We start from the raw sequence: 23,475 nt of genomic DNA, 5'->3' as shown, positions 1-23,475 counted from the left end.
ATTTATCATACTAGATGTGAGCATAATTATTATAGATGAAATTATATTACACTTCATAACAATAAAGATATTGTCCTTTCTATTATACGAAATTTTGTATATTTCATTAATTCTCGACTGTCCAAATTTATATTTTATCGATTCAATAATCAATTTTTATCATTTATCATAGGATCTATATTGTCAACGGATAATAACAAACAACACGGTGATTCACGATTAAGATAACAATATTGTTTTTATCCAATCACAGTGAAGTATCTTGAGTTAATTTTCTATTTATCTTAATATATATTTTATCAAGATACAGATATAAATAATCATCACAAAACTTGTATCCTATAAATTAAATACTCTTACATTGTCAACTAATAATAATATTCGAATAATGCATCACTACCCCAAAAATTATTAGGACCGTGAAAAAACACAACTAGAATCTTTTATTCAGTCTTCAACCGATCTGGTAAAAAAAATGAGTAAACAGTAAAGAAGTGGCAGGCAGGAGAGAGAACGAAAAAGAGTGGAACAGTAAAAAGCAGTCCGATAAAAACAATGCCGTCAATCACACTCAATTCCCAAGGCACAAAATAAAAAAATCAATTTAATAGCTTGTCAAATTTTACTACTCCCAGCTCACAAGTACCATCATAGATCCACCCCTCACCTATACACACAAACTCCCTGTACGTATACATCTAACTGACAGTTCATATCTTACCAAATCCATCTCAACTCCAGCTCTCTCTCTCTCTCATAAGTAATAAATCTCTCTCGTATATCTCTCTCCCTCTCTCTCTCGTAAGTAATAAATCTCTCTCGTACATCTCTCTCTCTCTCTTATTTATAGATATAAGTTAAGTATTGTTATAGTTATAATATTGGAGATGACAGCTCAATTGGAGTTATAATAGTGCGAAACTGGAGCTAGTAGTTGACAAATTGTTGAGTTGAGAGATCTGGAATTGATCGTGATCGGAGAGAGATGGACGGCGGAGACGGCACGATTAAGCTGGGAACGATCAATATGAGGCCGATTGATCGATGTTTTAACTCGGAGCCGGATGTTTCGGTTTCGTCTCCGGTCACGAAACAGAAGGCTGCTGCTGCTAAGGAGTTTATTGAGAATCATTACAAGAATTATCTTCAAGGATTGCAGGATCGTAAAGAGAGGTTCATTTTCGATATCAAATTGTGATTTAGTGTTTTATGTGTTTGTAAGGAATTGTGATGTTGAATTTGAGGTTTATTGTTTTACACGTGTTGAGCACTTTTTGAGTATGATGTGTGTGGAAATGTGTTTGTTTAATAGATATATGGAGGCGTGTTTTGTTTGAATTGGATTGTTGATGTGTGCACTGCTACTGCGTGCGTCGGTTTTTAAGTAATAGTCAATTTGGCTTTTGGAATGGAATTTGAGTAGTTGTAGTTAATGTTATACATGTCAAAAGTTAAGCAGCTCTTATATAGGTATGATGGATTGTGATGTATGTGAGAATGTTTGTGTGATTGTTGATGCTTAGAGACGCGTAGTGAAAGTTTGTGAGTGAATGTGCGTGAGAGTGAATTTGAATTGTGATAAATTAGCATTTTACTTTTCATTGATCTCTATAAATGTGTGTGGGGGTGTGTGTGTGTGTCTAAATTGAAATATATGTGAATTCTGATTGTGGCTGTTTTTTAGGAGGCGAGCATTGCAGATGAAGGCGCAGGAAGCACAAGTGTCAAGTGAGGAAGAAGAGCAGATGATGAAAAATTTGGAAAGGAAGGAAACAGAGTATATGAGATTGCAGAGGCATAAGATGGGAATTGATGATTTTGAGCAGTTGACTGTCATTGGTAAAGGTGCCTTTGGTGAGGTACAGTCTACAGCTCAATTTTAATTTCTTATTTTAGATTTATGAATTATAATTATAAGCGAAAGTTTCCGTAAGGACTAATCAGCATTTGGTCTTTGAATTTGTTTTTGGTAATTTGTATTCTCCGTTCAATTTATTTGCATTCTCCTGTTTATGATTAGAACATACACAAACTCACTTAGATCTTACTTCCTTTAAATTTAATGCATTGCATATGTAGTGATTCAAGTATTACCAACTACCAAGTTTCAGTTTTTCTTCTTTCTCCTTTTTATAGATCTCTCAAGTATATCAAATTTGAAGTGGTGCTCAATATTTGATCAGAAATATGTACAAGTTTGACCATGACATATTATATATGTTTGCTGACATTGTATATATATATATATATATAGGAGGAAGATGTATGTATGTATGTATGTATGTATGTATGTATGTATGTATGTATGTATGTATGTATGGCTGCACGCCTGCACTCCACAAAGAACACCTTAAAAAGAATAACACTAAACACAATCATAATACTTCATTTTTCATAGAAAATGATTTGTTAAGATTATAATTAAACACCAATTAAAGTTAATAATTCAATTCAAGTTTTAGATGAGATTCTATATTTGATTCTAAAGTGTTCTTCTTTGAGCAATGACCTATATATATATATATATATATATATATATATATATATATATATATATATATATACCCGCACTCATGCTTCATAGTGTGTGAGTGTATACTACATGTGAACAAGTCATTTACAGTTATGCTTGAGTGTCAAGTTAAGTGAAAGCATATACAAGTGGTAAAATCACACATACTATATATACAAATAATAGATTCATATATAGTTAATTAACAAAACAAAGGAGGAGCATTAAAAATATTTTTCTTTCTCCCTCTTTTCCCTTTCTCTTCATTTCCCAGTTAACAGATTAGGGACCGGTTACAGATTTGGGGCTGAAATCGTGAATGGTAAGTTTATAATTGAAAGTTAAACTTTTTTGTTGACCGCAAAATTATGATTACTGCCCTTCCCGCCCCCCTTTGCTGCACCCCCATGAATCCCGACCCGATACACCAGGATACGCCACACGGCGCACCCAGCCGCACCAGCAACGCACCTGGTGCGCAGTGCAGCAGCTGGGTGCCGCACCCATGCTTCTTAGCTCACACATAATAGTATACACTCACACCTAATTGTGTTGCGCATATAACTGATTAGAAAAGGATATTTTCCTGTGGCTGAGTTATTTCATTGCTAAACGTTTCTTCCATTCCTTAAATTATTGACTTTCCTTTCTTCTGTGGTTGGTAGTATCATTTCTATTTTTAAAAAGTTTAGAAGGTGATGCTTCTGTTCAGTAACTATAGCTTAAATATCTTACGGAGTTACAGTTACATAATAGTGCATCCTACTGTTACAGACATACTCACAATAACAGTCAGGTAGATGAAAATAGATTTTCCCAGATCTACATATTTGATGTTCATAGAATTTTATTCATGATGGCGCTCCTTTACAGGTTAGGTTATGCCGTGCTAAAAGTACCGGAGAAATTTTTGCACTAAAGAAATTGAAGAAATCTGACATGCTTAGCCGTGGACAGGTGATAATCAACTCAATAAACTCGGATGAAAATTTTTTGTATACTATATTGGAGACCTATTGCTTCTAAAGCCACGAGCATCTTCTGTATTTGCATTAATACTTCAACATATAAGCAGCTTCCTAATTTATAAAAGCAATAATAACATATTGTATTGTTCGTGTAGCCTCTTCTTTTATTTCCAAAAAAACTTACAAAATTACTATAAATCTCAATGATTGTACTTATTTCAGGTTCATAATAAGACATGACATGTGCCACTGTAAATTTATAAACACAATAACTACTTTACTGCATTCATGACTGTTAAAACTTATAAACTATGTACACTTGTTGTAGTTATAGAGCCACATTAATGATATGTATTCAACTCTTCTTTATTTTCTTACATGTTTGGAACTGGTTTTAGGTTGAGCATGTTCGATCCGAGAGAAATTTGCTTGTTGAAGTTGATAGTCGGTGCATAGTAAAACTTTTTTGTTCTTTTCAAGATTCGGACTTCTTGTACCTTATTATGGAATATTTACCTGGTGGTGACATTATGACATTACTGATGAGAGAGGATATTCTTTCCGAAGATGTTGCACGATTTTACATAGCGGAAAGTGTTTTGGCTATCCATTCTGTCCATCAACACAACTACATACACAGGTGTTTCACTCAGGCTTGCACATTTATTTGTTTCTTCACAAGTTTAAATTATCTATGTACATGAGGTGATTTGGTGGGTGAGTCTAATGTTTGTTGTTATTTATTCCCAATGCTTAATTTTTAATTTTTTACAAAGTACTATTATATACTGTCCTTCTATTTTGACTTTGTTCTACTGTCTACACTCTACACTCTACACTGCAAGTTCGATATTTGATGGTTCAGCCAATACATGGCTTTGCACCCACCCCGTCTTAAATTTCACATTTCCAGTTGCTTTATCACACTTGACTTAGATTACAGCGTAGTTACTTTTACTTGCATTGTAGTTTATATTTAGCGAAGCTGTCCTCTGCTTGTGAAGAAACATATTTACAAGTTCGTTTATTTGTGTGTGTTATTATTTCTTCATGTGTATAATTGTACAATCTAATTTCAAGTGTGAACAGTAAAGCAGTCATATATACTCATGTCTTTTGTTTCGCCAAATTTATAGGTAGTATCACATGGAAAAATGATTCCAGACATGAATAGAACATATTTGGTAAATGTTTTTAAAAAAGCACCTCATCATATAATTTCATCATAAATGATTGCTATCTTAGTGAAAGGTGGTCAATTATTTGTAATTGTCTATGTTAGTCGGACTCGGATAGAAGTGTCCGACATGGATACGTGTCCATGGGTCGGACTCGGTAATATTCTGAAAAATTCACATGTTTTTGGTCTAAAATAAGTGTCCTAGTCCAAGTGTCCATGTCCAAGTGTCGAGTGTCCGACACGGGTACTTCGAGGCTAGGGATGGCAACGGGTCGGGTCGGGTCGGGTTTTTTGAGATCCAGACCCGATCAATTATATTTCGGGTCGGTTCGGGTTCGGGTCTGGGTCTGGAAAATGAAGATCCAGATCCGATCCGTCGGGTTTTTTCGGGTTTCGGTTCGGGTTCGGGTCTAATTCGGGTATTTAAAAAATAAAATTAAATAAAAATTAAAAATTATATACCTATAGAAAAATGTGATGATTGATTTTTTTTAAAATTTAGGAACATAAAAAGAGTTTTACAAGTTTTGTCAAATACAATAAACACGTGAAACATGTTAACTTAACTGTATACAATCATTCAACTTATCATTTATATTTTATATTTTTATTATATTTAGATTTTTAATGTACAATAACTGAGAAAAATATTGATGAAATGAATATAAATTCTGTATTGGGCATATAAAATTAAGTAAAATAATATTCATACCTAATAATTCATAATATTTCAATACGTATACTTTACATTAAACACATAATATATATATATATATATATATATAATATTTTGTATCGGGTTTTTATCGGGTTTCGGGTTCGGATCGGGTTCGGATCGGGTTTAAATCGGGTTTCGGGTTTCGGGTCGGGCCTCGGTTCGGAATACCTGAGATCCAGATCCAGATCCAAACTCTTTCGGGTCTAAAAATAAGATCCAGATCCGGATCCAAATCCAAAAAAATCGGGTTCGAGTAGACCCAATCGGGTCGGAACGGGTCGGATATCCATCGGATCGGGTAAAACTGCCATCCCTAAGTCTGAGTAACATAGGTAATTGTTATTGTTTTCTATTAAAAGTTGTAGCTTTAATGTTTCCATCTATTTAACGATGTAAATTTTTGTTCATATAGTTTAAAGTTTAAACTATAAGCTAAGGCTTGCATATCTATATGTTTTCAGGGACATAAAACCAGATAACTTGATACTGGACAGAAATGGTCATTTGAAGCTCTCTGATTTTGGCTTGTGTAAGCCCTTGGACAACAAATTCTCATCTATAATGTTAGATGATGAAGATTTTTCAACTCAGGGGACTTTAGGCGACAGTGAAGGGGATCCCACTTGGTTAATGCCAAAGGAAAAGTTAGAACAGTGGAAACGAAATCGCCGGGCTCTGGTATATTATTGGCAACTTCTCTTGAGTTCCTTCTTACTTGAGTTGTACTGTGCACCACTAACCAATATTATATTTCCACTGTTGCTATGTCAAATTATTCGATCACGATAAGCTGTCATCTTGATTCACTTCAAATAATAATAATTCCTGCAGGCTTATTCTACTGTTGGAACTCTTGATTATATGGCACCTGAAGTTCTTCTCAAAAAGGGTTATGGTATGGAGTGTGATTGGTGGTCTTTAGGGGCAATCATGTACGAAATGCTAGTAGGCTATCCTCCCTTTTGTTCAGAGGATCCGAGAATTACATGTCGAAAGGTATTTGCTAATTGTAGATTTAAGCCTATATGGGTGATGTGGAATTTATTGTTTTTTGATAATAAGAACGAGGTAGACTAAGAATGGTCTTATTTAGGAAACAGGTCCTCATATTGTGTTGGTTTTCACCTGTCTATTCTATCTTTCCAATTTCCTCTCAGCTCTACCAGAATGCTACTTCACATTTCAGTAACATGCCTAATTATCAACATTTCAGTAACATGTTACTTCACATTTCAGTAACATGTTTTTTTTTTTTTAAAATCATTTCACATTTCAGTAACATGTTACTTCACATTTCAGTAACATGCCTAACTTTTATGTTAATATAATACTTGGCTATATATGAATCAGATAATCAACTGGAGGACATGCTTAAAGTTCCCTGACGAACCAAAAGTACCACCAATAGCTAAAGATTTGATATGCCGTTTGCTGTGTAATGTTGAAATAAGACTTGGGACAGGAGGGGTTGAAGAAATTAAGGTAATAAACCATAAATTACTGATCCTTTCACTTCTATCATTCAAATGTTATGTCTGACTTTCTATTCAGTAAAGATGACAGGGCCACACACATTAACGATAAAGTAAATCCAGAAAATTGTTTTGAAGCCAATCTGTGAATATTTTGCAAAAGTATCGGACTCTCAGTTTGCAAATCCTGTGACTAATATATATCCTCATGTTCCTTCAGGCACATCCATGGTTTAATGGTGTCAACTGGGACACGTTGTACGAGAATGAAGCTGCCTATAAGCCTACAGTCAGTGGAGACCTGGACACACAAAATTTTGAAAAGTTCACGGCAAGTACTTTGCTGTCATGCATTAAATTATGTGGTTCTTCTAATAGTTAATAATTCGGGGTGTCAGATATATCAAGTAAATATGTAAGATCCTCATAACTTGAAAACATCTTTTCTTTATTTTATATAACAGGCAAGTAAAAACCATTAGTTCCAATGATGGGTCTGCGATATGCTATAATAAATTCTTATCTTCATGTTATCTACTTAGGAGTACATATCATAATATGGCGAGTTAAGCAGTTTAAAATTTAATCCCGTTCTTCAAGCAATTTTTTCCCCCATGAACTGCTGTGAAGAAAAATGTTTATTCTTGATAAAATTCAGTGTATGTGTGTGTCCAAAATCAAGCCAAGTGAAATAGTAGCAGTAAACTTGATAAGCTGAAGTCGGTTTACATTTATAGTAGCTGGAATAATGTTTATTGGTTCAGCAAAGTGCACATTCAGAAATAGTGCAATATCAGATATTTATTTTTAATTACTTTTAAGAGAATGGTCCCATGCGAAGGATGTGCTAACGGCATCAAATTATATTGATAAGATTGATCAACTTATAAGTAGATAAGAACTCGGCATTCTGACTAGGTGTTATATGATGCTTGTCTTTGACTTGGATTAGAAGCTTATTCTTCTGCAATAACTTTTGACTATAATTACTGCCCCTTGACTATGCTTCTAAAATATGGCAAACTTTATAAAATTCATATCTGCATGTTAACTCCAAGTACTGATACTGCACTCTTCCCAATTTCTATATTCATGAATTATGCTTCCAATTCATCAACTTCAATGACTATTGTAAATTTGTGATATTTACGGAGTATCTGGTCTGATACTTACAATTATTTCATGTATATTTTTCAGTAAATCCACAGCCACTTTAAGTTTATGCTATGGTTGTTACTTGTGATTCTATAATTCCTACATTTCTTTGCTATGAGTCTGAGGTTATTCTTACAAGTCTCTCCTATTAATAGGTAGAAGGCCCTCCAACTTCTGGACCACGAGTTGGACCCTGGCGGAAGGTAATGGCTGTGTGATTGATTTTTTCTGTTTGTCTCCCAAAGTGGCATGTCGAATTACACACACTTTATATAAACAAGATATGCAGTGTTGCTCCCTTCACAGAAAATATATTTAGTGCATGTCTTAAGAAAATTAACATACGAATCTTGCACACTTTCACAAAAACTCATTTATGCATCATAATATTAGCTTGTGGCTTAATGCGCGGGATGCTTTTTCTTAAGTTGATGTACTCTATTTAAATAATGAACCCAATTCAGTTATAATTATAATGTGGTCGTGGTGTCTTTAGGCTTCTAGAGTGGTACATGAATTGGCGTCTCTGTTCTTTTCTTTTTATGTGTTGTTTTGCTTCTTATATGGATTTTTTTGGAAGTTGTGTCGTTTGTATGCCATTGCCCATGTCATATTAATACTAATGTGCATTCTTTAAACTTTCAAATAATCATTATCATAGAAGTCTTTGTTGCTGATAGAATGATTCTCTCCGAACTTCCATGTTTTTGTAATTTCTTAATATGGTTGCTGATAAAAATGAAAACCATATCAATGTTGCAGATGTTGACATCAAAAGATTCCAACTTTATAGGGTATACCTTTAAGAAATCAGATATGCTAAAATCAGTTGGAAGTTCAGGTATGCTGCGTACAGTAATGTTCTATTATACTTGCAGTTACTTTTTAGCAGTCTTTTTTGTCTATCTTTATTTCCTATATATGAACCATATCAACTATTAGAATGAGATTAATGGGAAATGTATCAGTTAGTAGTAGCAAACAAGAAGCTATAACCTTATCTTCTTTGAAGCAGAGTGAGACTTACCATTATCATGTTTGAATATTAGCAATGTGAGAATTACCGTAGGTGGAAGTTTTGCCTTTGGTAGTAGGAATTAGAATTTCTAAAGTTATCCATAAGAGGTTTAAAGAAATTAGTGTGACACCTCTTAACTAAATTTAAGCACTTAGACATACTAAATAGTAGAAGTTGATTTTTTAACTTGAGGTTGTTCTTAATTAACATGAAATTAGATTTTATCATCACGTATTTTTCTGTGTCATTGGAATCACCCTTTTTTGCATGTTAAACAGGCACAATTAAGAAGGCCAACGGATCGTCGAAACCACCATCTCTTGTATCTTTGTTTGGTATGATCTCAATACCCTAAGCACAATTTACTCTTTGCATTTTCTTTTAAGTTTATTTATGTTACATCACCTGTCATTGCGACTTCCCTTGATAAATTGGAACAGCATATATTCATGCACATCTATACTGACTAGCCACCGCCTATCTGTACTATAGTTTCGTCTTTAGTGGTTTTGACCTATTAATGAAGATATCGATGTTATGTTTTAGCCTTTTTCTTGCAACAATTTTAGCCAGTGAGTTTAGAATTGGAGGGTTTTGTGTGAAAAATGGCATAAAATGAAACATGAGTTTGGTGGGGAGAAAGAAAGTAGGTTTGGTCTCTGATACAGGAATACCCATTGCAAAACAACAATAATATCTACGAATCGAATTTGGTGCTGAAATTTCCATTCTTGCAGGTGAAGTAAACTTACAAGAAACTGCCATGGCAGAGGATGATCAGGAGGGGAAAAACTAATGCAAGCCTTGACATTACTTTTTAAGGTTCTGCTGCGAGATGGAACAGTCAGGGCATGAAGATCAACTCCAAAGATCATATGATTTTGCAATATTTTTTTCTTAATTATTTTTTGGTTCCGTTAATATAATTTTTAGTTGATTATTATCCACTTTTGCGAAGTTTGTGCGGGACGTTCAAGTGTTATGTTGTTGTATGTGCATATGTATGGAAGATCATTTAGCAACAAGAAAACAAAGAGCATGAAAGGTCAATAAAGTTTAACTATAAATAGGAAAAAGTATTGTTTATAATATGTAGTAAACAATATATTCTCTAATTTTTGGTATGTTGGATTATAACCCGGTTAATCATATCTTTTTCACCTGAATTTTGAAAGAACATAAATCATTTTATCCATTTTACGGGTTTATATTGCCTTTTTAACAAGATATTATAATTGTAATTTTATATAATTTTATAATTAATATAAATTAGATAATATTTTCAGGAATTAATAATTGTTCAACTTAGAAACAAGTAAATATTATAAACAATGTAAAAGGGTGGCAGTTGGGTAAAGGAAATAAATATAGAGCGTGACTATAATTTCAGATAAAAATAATGCATGGTTGATTGCTTATTTTTTTGGGTTTTTTTCATAAATACCCAAGTCAAAAATAAATTTTGCAAAAATACTATTTGTTTTTTTAAAAAATTGCAAAAATACTATCATTCAGTTTTTTCTTGCAAAAATACGATTTTGCTTATGCAACCAAATTTGCAACTACGAGCAACCATACGTTCAACTACATATGTAACTTTTTTTTTTAAAAAAAATGCTAAAATTATATTAAGTTGCATAATAAGTTGCAACTAGTTGCAAAGGTAGAAAAATAAAATACCCCTGCGGGGCCAAAAGCAAAATCAACAAGTTTTGCAACCACAAGTAACTGGCACTAACCAAAACTTGATGAAGCATAACAAAAAACAAAAATATATTCACATAAAATCAACACCAGCAGCCATATTTAAGAGTTTCTACTTCGACTTTTCTCCCTTCTTTTAAACTCATCTTGTGTATATCCATTATAATCACCGATCCAACAATAATCAAGAACACCACGAAGATTGTACTCACTATCAGTACCTAGGGTTTTGTGATCGGAGAAAGTACGGCCGACATAATCAATGGATTGAAGAAAGAGATACAGAGAGAGCGAGAAGAGATGGAGGCAGAAGAGAGAGGGAGGAGAGAGAGAGAGAGAGACAGTTCAGAATGGGCCAGAGAGGGGGAAGCCGAGAAGGGGTGAGGCAAGAAGAAAGAACGGGTTCGCTTGTTTCTCTCTCTCTCGCTCCAGGGAGCAGTTCATAGTCATGGTCGTATATATGCAAATACTTTGTAGCTTTTTTTAAAAAGAAAGTAAATATGCAATTTTTTGGAGAATATTGTATTATTGCAATTAAAATGTTAAAAAGAGATATATTTGGTAAATACCCTATTTTTTATTCAGAACAATTTGAGATATCAGTATTACGTCATAAAACTACAAAATAATAATTACAGTAAGTTTATATTTTCAAATAAATATATAATATTTATATCATTTTTACGTATTTTAAGACTCAAATTGTAGCCAACTTTGTTTTGTGCAAGGGAGCTGAACTAAATTACCCGAACGAGGAACTCGCAATAATATTTCTTTTGTCCCAAAATAATCGTTCCGACTTTTTAACGTAATTTGAAGTGCAAAAAAGGCATACTTTTATATATTATTTTTCAAAATTTCTTTTTCTGAATAAAAATTTAATATTTATATTTTTATTCAGATTTTTTTTTTTAAAATAATGTGTATAAATATGTTTTTCATGTCTCTTGATACTCGTGCAAAAAGTCAAAATACGGAGGGAGTATATGAGTACATATAACACGTTTTAAAATGTGTAGAAAATCAGACAAGTTCTCCAAATAGAACCCCTGAAAAGCACCTTGTCTCTTTGCAATTTCCCCAATATAACGGCGTCAAATCCACATTGTCACTTCGAGGTAGACAAATTAATTCAATTCACACAAATTTCTTGCTAAATTTCCACTAGCTTCCACTAATTTTGCTTTAATTTATCGCAATTAAATCACTAATTAGCCAGCACCATTGCTTCCATTTTCCTAGGGCTCTGTTAATTCACAGTCACACTACAATGCGCTCGTTTAATCCTGTTTCGAAGGCGTTATCGCGGTATTTGTTGCGAAGAATTGGGGGTAGGGAGCTGGTGAATTGTGGCATGAATGTGGGGGAATTGGGGAATTATGTTCGAGTTCGATGGTTGAGTAATGTTGGTGGAATTCCGGCGGTTAGTGATTCTGTTTGTTCGGAGAAAAAGGAGGTTTGGTTTCCGACAGGAGGAAGGGGTTTTGTTCAGAGGAGGGGGTTTCTTGGTTGCGGTGATGGGGATGAGGGGAATGTCTTGGCTAAAGTCCACGAGGAGAGACGCGTTATGGGGTGAGCTGCGTTTGAGTTTGAGTTTGAGTTTTTGCTTTATTTGAAGTGCTATTGAGTAGTTAATAATTTAAAGGTGCTTAATTTTATTAGTTTGTCAGTTACGTTGTAGAGTACCTTTTGGTGCTTGTTACTGGAAAGTGTTTAGTTAGATGTGTTTCTCATTTGGTGTCTTGATTTATCAACTAATGACAACACCAACACTATGATGATTGTGTAGATTATGGTAGCTAATATCTTCTTGTGATATTTAGGGATCCCTTGTTAGAGCCAATGCTGTAATTATGGGAATAATGAAACAACTTTGGATAGTTTTATTTGCTTGGAAATAAACCCCAAGTGAACTGGTTGTGATTAATTGTTTAAGTACATCTCAATTGATTCTCACATGGTCAATGCCCGGTGAATTGGTCTCTTAGTTGCAGTAAATAGGTTTGTTGTTGATTCGTGATTTATGTACTCAAACATGTAGTTGTTTTTCCTCCAATTATATATAGACCGCTTATTACTCCCTCTGTCCTAAATTACTTGTCCGCTTTGACTTTAACACGTATGTTAATGTGCATTGACCGCATAGCTCCGTATGTTATTTTTTTGAGAACAAAAGTTTCAATATCAAATTTTTGTTCACAACAAGAAAATCAAGAAAATAACTTGCAGAATTATGTGGTCATTGCACATTAGCATATGCGCAAGAGTCAAGGTGGACAATTGATTTGGGATGAAGGGAGTACTATTTTCCCCTTTTGGGCAATCTGCATTACATGTGTACAGGATGCGGCCTGTAATTGCAATATCATTTGAGGTGTGATAATAAATATGAACATCCTATCATTTCTATTTCAATCTATAAATTATCTATTCATTTCTGGAAACTCATGGCCAGTAACATAAGATAGTAACATACAATTGGTCGTTCATCCTCAATGAAAAAACAAGTCATACTTAGTAAGTATATTTCAGCTAATAAGTCTATCAAACTAAGAAATGACCTATATTAACAAAGTAACTGACCATGATACTGTTTACGCAATGCTTCCAAATTTAAAGATAGAAAATAGAATGGTGCCGGCTGAAAAGAAGGCAAAATAGTACAGACAGATGATGTGAGGTGCTTGTCCCCTCTCAAGGAGAAGAGCATGCTTTACTACAGCAGAAACAGTCTTTCCTTGGGAAGTGGTTTTTCATTTACATCATTAACTAAATATCACATCACAAGAAATGAAAATGTAGCACATTATAAGAAGTGAACTGTAGTTTGTATATTTTGCAACAGTCGAAGCGCACAACCAACATTTTAGTTTATATACCTTGAAAGTAGTCTGTGTACTCTTTTTTGATTCTTATATGCTCTTTTATGATGAGCTCATTTTGTTTTAGTTGTCCGAATATATATTGATCTCATATCTTTTTGTCAAGGTATTCTCCGGAGCAGTTATTTTCTGTGGTTTCTGCTGTTGATTTTTATTCAGATTTTCTTCCATGGTGTGAGCGATCAGAAATAGTTCGGCGTTTTCCTGATGGTTCATTTGATGCTGAGCTAGAAATCGGATTCAAATTCCTTGTTGAAAGTTATATCTCTCACGTTGAAGTAAAAGAACCAACATATGTAAAGGTAATGTACGCACTTTAGTTACATTATGTTTTCTTCTTGAAGTCTTTTGATATGATGACAAGTGACAAATAAATTTTAATGATGGCTCAAAAAAAATTTAACCATTAAGCTTTGTCTATTTGTCACCTATTGGGAAATTAATAATGTTATATGTACAAGGGTATAGCTTAATGTGAGTTTCCTTGTGCATGAAGAGGGCTTAGGAATACAGGATTTCGTAAATGAAAACTTATGCTTCTAAGCTTTGGAGGATGGATCAGGAAAAAATCCAAGGACATTCTGCACTTTGTTGATTACACCTTTGCCATATTAGGATCTTTTTGTACTTTAGTAGAATTTTTTGTAGCTGTAAATAGGAAAAACCAGAGATATTGTCTCTTCTCGAATCGTGTGTAGAACAAATTAGAGTTTGGGGAATATGATTGAAATCTTGGTTGAGATTGTAAAACGAGATTTTTTTAAATCTCTCCTTGGTAGTTTGTTTCCAGTTTTATCATGAACAGAGTATTTATGAAACAGAATTACTATAAACTTTGATCTTCTTTGGTAATTGTGAGCTTTATGATCAATAAATAAGAAAATTAATAGAATTGGGACACGAATGCCCATTTATATAGTGTTGGAGATTTAAAACTAAAATAATACATATTTGTTATTCATCTATGATTAACCATTGTCCATGCCCATTTTATATGCAGTTCTGGAAATTTGAAACTAACTTTCTAATTATTTTTTTTTTGAAAATGTTACCTAATAATATTTAAAAGCTTTTGTGGTTAATAATTCATTAGATAAAGTAATGTGTTTGTTTTCATGTTCAATCGGTTTATTGATCTTATGTTTTTAAGTGCAGACTACTGCATCAGAAAGTCGCCTATTCCATCATTTGATTAACATGTGGGAATTCAGTCCGGGTCCAGTCCCAGGAACATGCAGTATGTATTTCTTGGTAGACTTTAAGTTCCATTCACCATTTTACAGACAGGTATGTCCTTCACTGTTTTAGTTGTGTCGTTGTTCCTGTTAAAGACAACTAAAAGATGTATACTAGAGAACAAGACACGTGATATGATCATTGTCACGTGATATTTTATTTTTAAATTTTGTAATTTTAGTATCTTTGTGTAAACTTCCACGAGCTTGTATTTGTTGTACTTTATTCTTCCTGCTACAACTATCTAATGAACGTACTGCTTTCTGAAAGGATCATTACTTAAACTTTTTTGTTTAACGCTGCACACACATTGTTTGAGTCATTGTTGAAGCTTGTGTGCAGAAAATTAGATTGTGGTTTGTTGTGCGCTTTAAGTTGACTGGTTCTCTCTCCTAACTAATTGTTGCTCCCTATCTACTACAGATGGCAACAATGTTCTTTACGGAGGTGGCAACAAGACTTGTTGGTTCTTTCAATGACCGTTGTGGTTTGATTTATGGACCAGAAGTACCTGTTTCTAAATATAGTTATCAGAAACAAGATGCATGATACTCTGGGTTCATTCTAATTTTTTGTATAACTTAATGCTGCATCTGTACGGGGTCTACTTGCGATAATACCTACATAATGTATACTTAATGTATAGCGATAATACCTGCATAAGATCGAGAAATTGTTTCCTTGTGATCAAATTGAGATATATGCAAATATGGTTTGCTGTGTCATAATACATTGCAGAAATTGAAATTAGGATGGGTGGTTGAAGTAATAGATTTCAGCTTTTAGAAAAATAAAACATCTGAGTACATGTTATCTTCTATAAACAAGACTCTCTTTGGAGAACTAGAGGAGTTGATAAAAGAAAGAACACTAGACAAGCAAGACAGGTGCATTCAGGCATTCGAGTTTTGATCAACTATATTTGCAGGTTTCGTCGATAAATCATATATTTTTTGCTGTTTCTAAGATTAACATATTGTATGTATGGACAGCGTAACATATGCACTATTTCTATTTGCGGTCGAAAGTTGTAAATTTCTAGAGAATTAGCTGTGCCAGATACAATCTATTTGCGGTTGAAAGCTATAAATTTTTAGAGAATCAGCTGTCCAGTTATAATTCTACAAGAAGTCGGATTAACACTAGTTGGAGTAAAAATTGCAAAGTAGAATTAGCAGAAGCATACATTACAAATGACTAACATATATCTTTGAAAGTACCTATAACTTGGTAAATACTACGGTCTTATGCACTGTTTCTTACTTCTTACAGTCCCCCTTCCACAGCTTCAGCCAGACAAGTTGATTATCATCGAAGAACAAGAGCAATGGCCTTTATATACAAGATCAGACTGCATTGTTCACGTAGTGAGGGCGTTCACTCGGCTGCAGCAACACTAACTCAAAGTGTTGGCAGAAGGTCAATGTCCTTTGGAATGGGTAAGAGAATGGAACTTCTTTTTGCCCATGAACATGAAAATCTTTGGGATTATCGATTTCTTTTTCTTCTTTTTTCCTTCAGGTGCTTCAGCATTAGTGTTGCTCGAGTCTTGTGCTGGCTCAGTTTTTGGTGGTTCTTTCTCACCCTTCAACTTCCTCAACTCCTCTTCTACACTTGATTTCCCCTCCTTGGCCTTTTCGGCTTTCTTCCTTGCTGTTTCCAGTCCTTCCTTCTGAGTGGCCAACTCAGAAGAAAGTTTCTCTAACTTTCTCAAGGTTCTTGCCTCTGATTCCTTCGCTGCCTCGATAAGGGAGAGAGTTTCAGTCACTTTGTCGTTTCCTCGTGCCTCTGCGTCATGGGCCTGCTTATTAAGGTTGTAGTACTCTGTCAAGGAAAGTGTAATGGCATCTGGTATATCCTCATCACTAGGTGCTTGTAGTGCTGCTTCTAGTGCTTTGATTGCTTTCAGAGCCAGATTCTCTGCTGCCCTTGTAGCCTCTATCTCCTTTTTAACTGCATGAAGTCTGTCCTCTGTGGTATTAATTCTTGCCTTTAATTGATTACCTTCCTCCTTTGCCTTCTCGAGCTCTTCGTTAGCAACTTTAGCAAGTGCTTTCGCTTGATCTGCCTCTTCAGCCGCTTTTGGTAATTTCTTCGGTATCTCAACCGTCCCCTCTCTGGCTTCTTTCTCCTTTACCTTAAGAAGAGATATCTCTTTCTCGGTCCTTTCAAGCTCAGCATCGATAGAAGCAACTGTCTCCGAGGCCGTTTTCTCTCTCTGCTTAACAGTTTCTAGTTCTGATTTTTCACTTTCTAAATTTGACTTCAATGACTTAGCAGCTGCTCTTAACTGATTTACTTCATTGGTTGCTTTTCCCTTGTAGAGCTTTACTTCGTCGAGATTCATTTGGGCTGAAGCAATTGCTGCGTGTATGCCACCATCAATGTTCTTGTCATGTCCCTCACGCTTCGGATTTTGTTTTGATTCAATATATGCAGCAAATTCAGCTTTTATGTCCTGTAACGAAGCTGATGCAGTATCTAATCTTGACTTAACATCCTTTGCCGCCAAGATCTTGTGGTTTAGTTTCTGCAGATCCTCTTCTGCTTGCTTCAACTCCTTATCGTGGCTCTGAACATCCTCTTCTAGTTCCTTGGCTGCTCCGGTTTTAAGTTCCTCCGCCTCTAAATGAGCAGCATGTGCAGACTCCAAGGATTCTTTTGTTGTCATCAGCTCAACAGTCAGATTTTCTATGGTCTTCTCAACTTCCTTAGAAGCTGAAACGGCCTTCTCGGCCTGCATTACAGCTTCATTTTTCTCTTCCGTCAGTGAATCATAATCCTTGCGTAGTTTCTCCAACTCTTTTTTCAAAGATTCTAAATCTGATGCAGCAGCTAAATGCCTAGCCTTGGCGACCTCAAGTTCTTTCTTGGCTGCAACACTAGCCTCGGCAGCAATCCCTTGCTCCAACTCCTCCACTTTGAGTTGCTCAAGTTCAGAGTCCTGTTTTGCTTGCTGCTCTTGCTTTTCTGCTCTCTCTAGGTTGAGCTTAAATTCTTCTACAAGTCTCTTTGTGCTATCCAGCTCCTTTAGTACTTGGTTCTTCGATTCTTCAGCTGTTTCGGCCTCTTTCTTAAGAACAGGTATCTCCTCCTGCACTTTCTCAAGTTCTTTTTCTATAGTCTTTTGTCTCTGCAGGGACCAAGAGGACAGACATATTGACAGAATATAAGAAAACTTCGTCTTACTAATCCAATGTTCTGGGAAAGTAAGAAAGCTTATCTCAAAATTTTAAAATTTTGCAAGTCATACCTCCATAGAACGGACTCTGTGAGCTTTCCAGTCTGTGATTCCCCCAAACTTCGACACAGCATCCTTGACAGATCCAGCTTGTACTGGTGCATCACTTGCAGCTGCAGGAGAAGAATTATCAAATGACTTTCGAGGAACATCACTAACGGACTTCTTGTGCTGTCCATCCGGAGTAGCTGGTTTAACCTTAAGCGCGGGATATCCATCTGACACCGGAGAATCAGTTGGTTTTGCACTAGCTGAAACCGGAGCTTTTTGTTCTGGGGAATGTCCATTAGAAACTCTGATCTTAGTCACAGCAGTTTTATCTGATGGAACTTCAACTTTCTGATTTCCTTCAGTAGCTTTCGCACTCGCCATCCAAGGAAGTTCCAAACTCTCAAAATCAACTGGGTATGTCTGAAATCCAAGTCGCGTAAACAAAGTTCAAGAACAGTCATATCAAACAGAGGCAATCTGCACTAGAACACATAAACAACTAGCTAAAACACGAAATGTCACAGTTATGACATATTTACGTATTTTCTTCAGAAATAAGATAGGCCAAACAGGGCCAAGGTAACATTTATTCTCATTCCCGTTTGCTTACCATTCATTAAACATTCAATCAGCTAATCTTTCTAGGGTCCTGCATGCTACTCCCTCTGTCCCATTTAATTCTATACGTTTCTTTTTAACTGTTCGACACGCATTTCAATGCTCGTATAAAATATAGTTCCGTAACTTATTTTTGAGATTTTCTTTTTCTGTATAAAAATATAACATCTAAACTTTAATTCAGAAAAAAAAAAATTTAAAAATAAATTGCACAACTACACTTTGCAGGAGCATTAAAGTCTGTGCCGCGTCCCCGTCCCCCAATGTATACAACTCAGGGGGGCGGAGGGAGTAATTGCCAAATCTTGGTTCTGTCATTGCCAATCAATATGAAGTTTCCTCCTGGCTACTCCTATTCTAAAATAATAGTCAGGTTGACTTTGTGCACGTAATTTTAAGTGTAAAAAGAAAATATTTCTGAACATTATTTTTGGATTTATTTTTTGAATAAAAGTTTAACATCTCTATTTTTCTTCAGGAAAAAATGTTTTTGAAAAATAATACATGGAAATATGTTTTTTTCACACCTCAGAATACGTGTAAAAAGTTGAAATGTCTATTATTTTGGAATAGAAAGAGTACCTCTTAGAAACCGAAATTCTCATAAAACAAAAATAGAACTTCAGAATGCCAACATTTCTCTATAATTTCATAAACTGTAACCTGGGTGTCTGAGGATTGGGCTATCCAATCGTGCTCTACCCTGATAACCAATCGTGCTCTACCCTGATAAGTTTTAATCATGATTATACGTCTAATACAGAAATTACATCTTTTTTTTTTTTTTTGAAGGTACAGAAATTACATCTTAATGAGCTTCAAGAACCGAATGCAGGATAATTTAATAACAAGCCAATAATATCATGACTATAAATGAAAAACATGGTGATTATACACATGCAGAATGTGCACCCCAACCTCTCAAGCAACTTATATTACCATATTCCTCATAAGATTACCAACAAAACAAGCATTTACAAAACTAATCGAATCAAGAACTCGAAATAATTACCTGGGTTCACGACGAGACCATAACAGAACATGCATAATCAGACATTATCCGAAAATGTTTTTGTTGATAACGCAGAGAAATGAAGGGGGGAGACAGACGAGAATGAAAGAAACGGAAAGAAGAAAAATGGATTACAATGACTAGTAGTAATCCGTAATTGTAGCACTTAAAATCAGAAGGTGGAGATTCACTGCCAAAAATAGCACATGAAAACAAACATTTACCAGCTACATTCTTAAAATCAGAAGTGCATACAATTTGTACATGCATAGAAGTATGTAATAAGGGAGTGTGATAATACAATGAGCGGTGTAAGAGGAAGAGAGCGTGACACGTGACTGGAGCCTCCACCAGTCTTTTATTCCGAGTCTCTTGTCATTCCTCTTCTTTGTGGGTATTGAAATAAATGTAGATAATTTTAATTTGAAAAAACCAGGTATTCAAAAAATTTGCCAAAACTTTCTTAAATTATAGTGACATGTTCTTATTAAATATTTTATTATTAAATAATCATGAACCGTTCCATTCACATCAATCTCACTAATAAAATCTTTTAACTGACACATGAAATATTTTTAGAAAAATAATTTGAACGGCAGCCGAGCCAAACAATGACCCCTTAGGACAACGGCTAAATGAACCGGACATGGAATGGATGAATTTATCTTATACTCTAGGATGAAAGTTAAAATTTTTTCTTATGTATAAAAATTTAAATATTATATTATTATTCGAAAATATGATATAATAAAGCTGCACATATATATATATAGGAAGATGCTCAAATACAAACCACTATTAGCCTAAAAAACTAAAAATTAGTTTTAAAATGATCAAATATCTACTCAATACTTTTTAAAACTTACAATATGCACCCCTTAATTTTGTCATCAATTTTCTAAAACTTACTCTTTCTACCCAAATATTACGCCAGCAATGAGACACCACCTAGACGTCACGTCATCCACCACGTCAGCATCAAGGTCCACCCAAGATGATACGTCAGCACTAGGATCCACCAGGTCGCCACTTCATCACTGGCCACTCAGGCTGTCGCGTCAGCATGTCATCACTGCCATGTCAGCAAGTGCTAATGTGGCAGCTGTCCCGCCACGCTAACACTCGGTCTGCTGTCACGTCAGCAGTGGGTACCCAAGAAATTTAAAAAATAAAAATATGAAGTGGAGTGTCGTTAGCAATTATGCAGTGCTCATAGCAAAATTGGGAGTGTTCTTAGTGACTTTAGGATAATTTGGTTTGTATTGTAGTAAGTATGTATATATGTATGTATGTCATAATTAATAATTAATTGTGATTTTTAATTTTAAATGATCAAATTGATTGAAATAATGTGATTGAAATTTTATATATTATGTAATTATAAAAATATAAATATTATATCACTATAAATATATTTAATCTATTTTAAAATACAAAAAGATTGTTTTCAAAGATAATAAAATTGTAATTTGATCACGGAAGTCAAAACAATTAAAACAAAACTATGTCCTTCCTTAATAGTTGAAAGAAAGATTTTGTGAGGCCGAAAACTTGTAAGTTATATCCAACGCATGGATTTTTATATGCCTAGTTTGGCATAAGTTTTGTTTATCGACCTATTTCGGGTAATCCTGCATGCATGTTGTATGGAAATTCTGCTTACTGTGTTCTTTACAGCCAGGATGTATGGTTTTAAGGATATAGTCTCTGTCCCTCCATTTTTTTATGATCATTACATTGTTTAACAAGTATTTTCTGACACATATAAAACATAATTAATTTCACAATTTATTTTTAAATTTATTTTTATAGAAATTTAAACATCAAATTTTATTCAGAAGAACAAAATGTTCAAAATAATTTATCAAATTATATTTTATAAGAATATTAAAATATGTGGCGAGCTCCCGTCTTCCAATATAAACAATTGAGGGGGACGAAGGGAGTAAATTTTTGTAACAGTATAAGATTCTGATTTGCTTCCGGGGTATCTTAAATTTGTTGAAGTTATTTATGAATTGTACACTAAAAATTAAAAGTAAAGGAAAGTGATTGCGGCATGCAGCATATCACGGGTTGAAAGAAAATCAAACATATCGAATATTATGTTTGCTAATTATATGTAAAGGATCTGTTTATTATATTTAATTAGTAGCAGGAACTTGCCTAACTCGTTAGTTAAAAACCCTACATATATATCTAGAAAAATAGGGTTCAGTTAAGTATATATCGAATGATCATATCCAGTGAGCTAACCAGTCTGCTTTTATTCTTTTGTAACTATGACTAATTTGGTGGAGAATATTTGGACTTCGGAGTACCAAACACTCACACATCGTGTGAACCTACTTCATCTACTTTTTTATTCTCAAATATCAAACCCTAGCTATTGATTAAAGTTTGAATACATGGATACCAAACAACTCAAAGCACATGTATACAATACCACTTTATTCATAACATTATACCCTTCTTAAAGCAATTTAACACATTGATCATGCAGGCTAAATCGTACTCGTTCAGTTTAAAATATTGGTTTGTTGATTTTTCTCGACAAAATTCGTTAAATTTTGTTTTTTTTATTAAAAATTGACTTTATTTTTATAGATACGATGAAGATATATGTAACGGTAAATTATCTATACATTTGAATATATTACTCTTTTTCCATCTCCCTCCCAACCATTTTTTAATATTTACTCTTTTTATATTTCTTCCAATTAATTATACAATACAATTATAAAAATAGATAAAATTTATAACTCAAAAATTCACTATGCCAGCTATATTTCACCTCATACTCCATTTATATATTAATTAATATGAACAAACCGAGATAGTTTGTTGATTTTCCTCGATAATATTCATCAAATTTTGATTTTTTAAATTATCGATTTATATAATTAATGAATTGAAAAAATATGTAATAATACATCATTTCCATTTTTATAATAAATTTATATCACTTAATGTAATCCATAAAATTGGTCAATTCAATTGAGAAAAGTCAAACAAGCTCAACTTTAATATATCGGAGAAATTATATTCCCTCAATTTCATTTGACTTTCCGCTCAAAATCGATCATATTTTGACCAAATTATACATATTATATAATCTGAAAAATATTAAATGTATCTTATCATAGAATAACATAATATATTTTGAAGTACTGGCTACAAATCGTATAAAAATAATTTATAAACTCAGTCCGACTGTCCGAGTAAAAAGAGAGATTTCAGAAACGGACAGTCCCAAAATAAGTGTCACACTTTTTGCAGGTAAGTTGAGGTGAAAAAAAACATGATAAAATATATATGTTAACGTGCAGAAAGTCAAAACGACTTTTAATTTAGGACAGACGAATAATGAATAAAAAGAAACTCAGCAGCTGCCTCCAAATTTCTACTATATAAGTTGCCAGAGTGGTCTAAATCTTATCCATCTGTAGTATTATTAACTTGACAAGAAACTACACAGCTAGTATATATGGCATTCAAATGTGTTGGATCAATTCAAAACAGAGATGGCAAACGCGAGATGACAATCGAGGAGTTCAAACGATGGTTGAAAAGATTCGACGGTGATAGAGATGGCCGGATAAGCAAAGCTGAGCTCCGCCAAGCTGTTCGAGCCAAGGGAGGCCGGTTCTCTAGGTGGAAGGTGCAGTGGGGGATAAGGTTGGCGGACAGCAACAAGGATGGATTTATTGATGAGAGCGAAATGCAAAACCTTGTCAAGTTTGCAGAAGCCGAATTAGGTGTTAGAAT

General features: G+C 34.2%; 3 protein-coding genes across 8 annotated transcripts; 2 read left to right on the top strand and 1 right to left on the bottom strand.

Annotated features, from left to right (window-relative positions):
- Positions 1-580: 580 nt before the first annotated feature.
- LOC108214723 (uncharacterized) lies at positions 581-9,970 on the top strand. 2 transcript variants are annotated; one of them, XM_064090396.1, is made up of 13 exons: positions 662-801; positions 895-1,173; positions 1,685-1,859; positions 3,386-3,469; positions 3,879-4,120; positions 5,840-6,056; positions 6,210-6,374; positions 6,729-6,860; positions 7,071-7,181; positions 8,161-8,208; positions 8,768-8,846; positions 9,302-9,358; positions 9,761-9,970. In XM_064090396.1, the coding sequence occupies exons 2-13, from the start codon at positions 986-988 to the stop codon at positions 9,817-9,819; spliced, it is 1,557 nt and encodes a 518-aa protein (XP_063946466.1). In that variant the 5' UTR covers positions 662-801; positions 895-985; the 3' UTR covers positions 9,820-9,970. The 2 variants fall into 2 exon arrangements, with proteins under 2 accessions (XP_017242369.1, XP_063946466.1); XM_017386880.2 differs by having other exon boundaries at positions 581-1,173.
- Positions 9,971-11,708: 1,738 nt separating this feature from the next.
- On the top strand, positions 11,709-18,509 carry LOC108215090 (uncharacterized). Of its 5 annotated transcripts, none has more exons than XR_010290415.1 (7): positions 11,709-11,845; positions 11,970-12,299; positions 13,716-13,911; positions 14,765-14,896; positions 15,269-16,284; positions 16,367-17,929; positions 18,107-18,509. XR_010290415.1 is itself a non-coding variant. In XM_017387429.2 (5 exons), exons 2-5 carry the CDS (start codon positions 11,998-12,000, stop codon positions 15,392-15,394), a joined length of 756 nt encoding a protein of 251 aa, XP_017242918.1. In that variant the 5' UTR covers positions 11,709-11,845; positions 11,970-11,997; the 3' UTR covers positions 15,395-18,509. The 5 variants fall into 5 exon arrangements, 1 of the variants encoding a protein (XP_017242918.1); XR_010290414.1 differs by having other exon boundaries at positions 18,093-18,509; XR_010290413.1 differs by having other exon boundaries at positions 17,170-18,509.
- On the bottom strand, positions 15,954-18,458 carry LOC108212005 (protein WEAK CHLOROPLAST MOVEMENT UNDER BLUE LIGHT 1). Its single transcript, XM_017383739.2, has 2 exons — positions 18,099-18,458; positions 15,954-17,978 (listed from the first exon to the last, which is right to left on the bottom strand). Exons 1-2 carry the CDS (start codon positions 18,456-18,458, stop codon positions 16,266-16,268), a joined length of 2,073 nt encoding a protein of 690 aa, XP_017239228.1. The 3' UTR covers positions 15,954-16,265.
- Positions 18,510-23,475: the final 4,966 nt, after the last annotated feature.

The sequence above is a fragment of the Daucus carota genome, chromosome 3 (assembly GCF_001625215.2).
Source record: "Daucus carota subsp. sativus chromosome 3, DH1 v3.0, whole genome shotgun sequence".
NCBI lineage: Eukaryota > Viridiplantae > Streptophyta > Magnoliopsida > Apiales > Apiaceae > Daucus > Daucus carota.
This window is presented reverse-complemented; position numbering and strand designations above follow the sequence as displayed.

Coding starts and splice junctions, on each gene's coding strand:
- LOC108214723 (XM_017386880.2), top strand. CDS start 986: ATGGACGGCGGAGACGGCACGATTAAGCTGGGAACGATCAATATGAGG. Junction 4,121..5,839: donor CAACACAACTACATACACAG/GTGTTTCACTCA, acceptor ATATGTTTTCAG/GGACATAAAACCAGATAACT. Junction 6,861..7,070: donor GAGGGGTTGAAGAAATTAAG/GTAATAAACCAT, acceptor ATGTTCCTTCAG/GCACATCCATGGTTTAATGG.
- LOC108215090 (XM_017387429.2), top strand. CDS start 11,998: ATGCGCTCGTTTAATCCTGTTTCGAAGGCGTTATCGCGGTATTTGTTG. Junction 13,912..14,764: donor AAGAACCAACATATGTAAAG/GTAATGTACGCA, acceptor TTTTAAGTGCAG/ACTACTGCATCAGAAAGTCG. Junction 14,897..15,268: donor ATTCACCATTTTACAGACAG/GTATGTCCTTCA, acceptor TATCTACTACAG/ATGGCAACAATGTTCTTTAC.
- LOC108212005 (XM_017383739.2), bottom strand. CDS start 18,458: ATGGCGAGTGCGAAAGCTACTGAAGGAAATCAGAAAGTTGAAGTTCCA. Junction 17,979..18,098: donor ACAGAGTCCGTTCTATGGAG/GTATGACTTGCA, acceptor TGGTCCCTGCAG/AGACAAAAGACTATAGAAAA.